Source organism: Gymnoscopelus braueri (genome assembly GCF_963280865.1).
Source record: "Gymnoscopelus braueri genome assembly, chromosome: 21".
In the NCBI taxonomy this organism is placed as follows: domain Eukaryota; kingdom Metazoa; phylum Chordata; class Actinopteri; order Myctophiformes; family Myctophidae; genus Gymnoscopelus; species Gymnoscopelus braueri.
In genome coordinates, this window is record NC_137623.1 from 29,690,497 (window position 1) to 29,694,605 (window position 4,109).

At 44.7% G+C, this 4,109-nt stretch overlaps 1 protein-coding gene across 1 annotated transcript in view; it reads right to left on the reverse strand.

Moving 5' to 3' along the window:
• LOC308076958 (uncharacterized protein) overlaps nt 1–1,553 on the reverse strand; it is a 98,808-nt gene extending 97,255 nt beyond the window's left edge. Inside the window, 2 exon segments of the mRNA XM_080417483.1 lie at nt 1,042–1,109; nt 1,258–1,553. Of these exon segments, the coding sequence (XP_080273609.1) occupies nt 1,042–1,109; nt 1,258–1,268 (79 nt within the window). The 5' untranslated portion in view covers nt 1,269–1,553.
• Nucleotides 1,554–4,109: the final 2,556 nt, after the last annotated feature.

Here is a 4,109-nt window from a genome sequence, read left to right on the forward strand (position 1 = left end):
TTATCCTATTATGATCTACAAAAGCAAGCAGAAAGCAACTATTCTTGTGTTAAAATTTCCTGGCCAAGACTATCAACAAAATTAGCCTATATGAATGCTGATGGACTGTCAATTTCTGCTAATAGGTAATTTAACCCCTTCGACCTTTTAAGTTGATAAACAAGTTATTTAGGTGTCGAGCAACGTATCCAATTAATATCTCATTTAGTCACCGAATCCATCAAGTGTCCAACACGTCATTCAGGTAACCGGAACGCTCGCCCCAAAACACGCTCGCCCCCATTTGTTTTTGACAGACCGCTCGCCCCCAGCGGGGGATTTAGTTTTACTGAGGACAAGGTTAGAAATACGTTTAGGGTTAGGCATAGTTTTACTGAGGTTAAGTTTAGGCATAAGGTTAGCTTTGGGCACCGTTTTACTGAGGTTATGTTCAGGAATACCTGGTTGTTGGTGGCGACCTTTCCGAGGTCGCCGTATTTGCCCCGGGGCGACTGTGTTTTGGGGCGAGCGTTCTGGCATTCGTCATTCATACTGAGGCGCACCACTCTACAGCAGCCGTGTAATGACTGCGGTTTTACGCTCGCCATTGATGGATGGACGCTCTTTACGCACACATCCAGAAAGCCTCTGTCTGGGGACCAGTGACCACGTACGGCTCCAGTGGTTTTTGGGGATTCTCTGAGGTGAGGTGGCGAACTGGACCTGAACGTCCAACGTCACAAAGTAAAAACCACCTTCAACCGTCCATGACAATCCTGTTCATTCTGCGCGCAACAGGTTTCGCTCGGTGACAATATTCTGTGTGAACTGAAATCAATTAAAAAGTGCCACAAAAATGCAAGGTTCCAAGCCTCTCTAGACATCGACATTTAATTGAACTCATTTTGCTTCTGTGGAAAATAACGACCGTCATACTCCCGTGGATGAAAACTTTTGCGATCAATGAAACGCGCACGCACGGAGCATCAACAACTTTTATCAGCGAAAGCCATCAGCATCAGATCCATAAACATAATAACACAACCGGTGCGGTTCACTTACCATAAAGCTGAGCAGATGATGAGCACAGGAGTAGAGAAGATAATCCAAAGAACCACGGAGGCAATAAGCTGCATGGTGACACAAGCATACATAAAGTGTGAGCACAACACAAACAAAAACGAACCGAGAGACGTATTAGCCTACTATCAATAAAGGCAGAAAAAGCAACAAAAACAAAATCTTTAAAAAAAAAAATCATGCATGAGCCTCATTTACCGTAAAGTCATCTTCGGCAATAAAAAAGTTAGGTCCTCACAAAGGTCCCCTTGTCCTAGAGAGGTAAGACACAGTAGGAGCCTGCTCTACTCTGCCTCTCAGTCTCACTCACTCCGTTTGAGACAAATCTATCCCTCTCACTCTCTCTTTCCCCCTCTCTCCTCTCCTCTCCTCTCCTCTCTATCTGCACTGCCTGCGGTTCCTGACGAAACAAAGGCAGCTTCAGTGCTCCGGGACTCAAGCGACCCTCAAACTCTTGAAATCCGACTCCGAATCTCTCTCACTCACTCTCTCTCTCTCTCTCTCTCTCTGTGTGTGGACCACCGCTTTTCTAATTCAACCCTCCTCCCCTCAAATGTCGCTAGTCGCTACCCCAATAGATACACATTAACACACTGGAGTTATAAGCCCTCCTTTCTCGACCTACTGCTGACTTTGAGATGGTTTGTCTCCCTTTCCTGGGGCAGGGGGAAAAGATGTTTCACGAGTCGTGCTACATATTTCCAATGCAAAGTTTGGTTGTCAAGCACACATAGAGGAGGCAATAATTCACAAGGATATTAAGTGTGGATATTAATAAATGGCATTTTGTCAGTGTTTTTCCTAAAAACAAGATATGATCCAATTACAATTTAGAACATTTCTCACAATGAAGTGAAGCAATTTTTTAAGTAGTTTTAACGATTTTTTTAATGTTAATGAATGTGCTACAGTTTCTTATGAGGTTTAGTACACACATGAAAACAGCATACACATCACACATAGCTTATTCTGTCATTACTCATAAGTTCTTTATGTAATGGAAATACAATTTAGGTTCCTATTTAGGTTATTGAGTATTGATTTATTATTGATCTAGTATGCATATACATGTCACATTGATCATTTTGTATGTATCATATTTATGATACATATGTATGATTATATGTGAGAATGTAATGTTTTAACAGTGAAGTGAACAAGGCTGTTAGTTTCAGTGTGTGCTTAGTAAACCCTCTGTATGGCTCTAGAGTAGTCTGATTAAAGCAGCTATCCCTCTGTAAGCATGCAGCAAGGCCAGGAAGCAAGGTTAAGTAGCTGTTCCTCTGTCAGCTAGCGCAGACAGCAAGAGAGACGGTTCCACGGTTTAGCAACCCCAGTAACTGAAGTATGTGTTTCTTATCAGACGACGGGGCTCCGGCTAAAGCAGTAATAGTAGCCTCGGCGTGTAGAGGTGGGCCTTCCATTCTCAGGCGCTGAGAGTGGAGCACATGTTTAGACGGCCAGTAGGGTCCTTCCATTCACAGCCGCTGAGAAGTGAAGTAGCGCATTTCATATAGTCTGGCAGAAGAGACCTTCCATTCTCAGATGTCGGACATCAAGGACAAGGATACATACACATTGTTGAGGACTCTGAGGACTGACATTCCTCTGTCGGACCAAAAGATGTGTTCTCAGCACTTGAGTATGAAAGGTCAATTCAGTGTTAACGCTTCATTCTCGCACAGAGGAAATATTGAATTTCCACAACAGACACCAACTCACTTCAGTGACAGAAAGAGGGGGGTGCACCGTTCGTGCCCCGCACAACTACCCCTGTTGCTCATGGTATTTCCCCAAAACACAGTAAAATGAATGGTTAACTGTACATAACTCAATGACATTAGTTAGAATGAACACATAAGTTCCCTGCAATGCATTCCCGATGCAAATGAGAACACAATAACACAACAATAAAACAATAAACATGTGTGCCCACTGCACCCAGAGACATGCTGGGAAGTCCCTCCCCTGTCAAACGCACACCCCGGGATGCTACACAGCCTCCACCTGAGGGGTCCAGCTGTCCCCAGCGTCCCACACATCCAACACAAAGCTGGTTCTTCTCTTCCAGGCTCAGGGATCTGGTGTCCCATGGGGTGAGGGTCATCCCGTGTGGCGGGCCCCTCACCCTAACCAATTGCACCCGGTAGACGACTCCAGGCAGCTTCCCAAGTACAGAACATGGCACTGTCCATTTGCTGCCGAGCTTCGGTCGAACACCCACACTGAGTCCCCGGTGCAATGTCCTTTAACCTTATATTGGGAATCATAGGTGCGTCTCTGGTGGGCCCCAGCCTTGGCAAGTACTTCCAGGTGAGTTCACGTGTCTCTCGCTGTCTCTCTTATGGCTGCACAACATAAACCAACGGGCCTTACCCCTCCGGATCAAGGGATGAGCAAAACACTAGGTCTGTCCACTGGGGTTCGTGGATTTCTTCTGAACAAATTACTGCTGGGGTGCAAAGTGTCACACAACTAGCATGCTCGTGGTGTTTCCCAAAACACAACACATGAAATAAATGGGTAAATGAACACAACCCAGTGATATTAATCACAATGAACACACCAATTCCCCCCAACATATTCCTGTAACAAATGACAACACAATAACACAACACTATAACAATAAACATGTGTGCCCATGCTGAGGCATGCTGGGATGTCCCTTGTGTGTACAATGAACTAAAATAAATCAAATAAAATGAACACCCCAGGACCCATTTTTACGGTGTGGCTCTGCAGGAGGCTGGTCAGTCTGAGTATGTCTGTCTGCCTGTGTGTTTGTGTGTTTGTCTGGGGCTAATCTCGCAAACAGCTGCACCGATCAGCGCCAACTTTCTTGTGTACGCTGCCAGTAGACAAAAACAAAGTACCTTCACATATTTTTTTCCACATGTGTTTTATATATTTTTAATATTCGACTTTAATTTTACAATGGAAGTCAAAGGGGTTCGGATCGGGGTGAAACCTTGCCCATTTGACCCTATATATCGGGATGCTACAATAAATTACCCAGTGGACAAACATTCAGACATGCACAAGCTATGGGC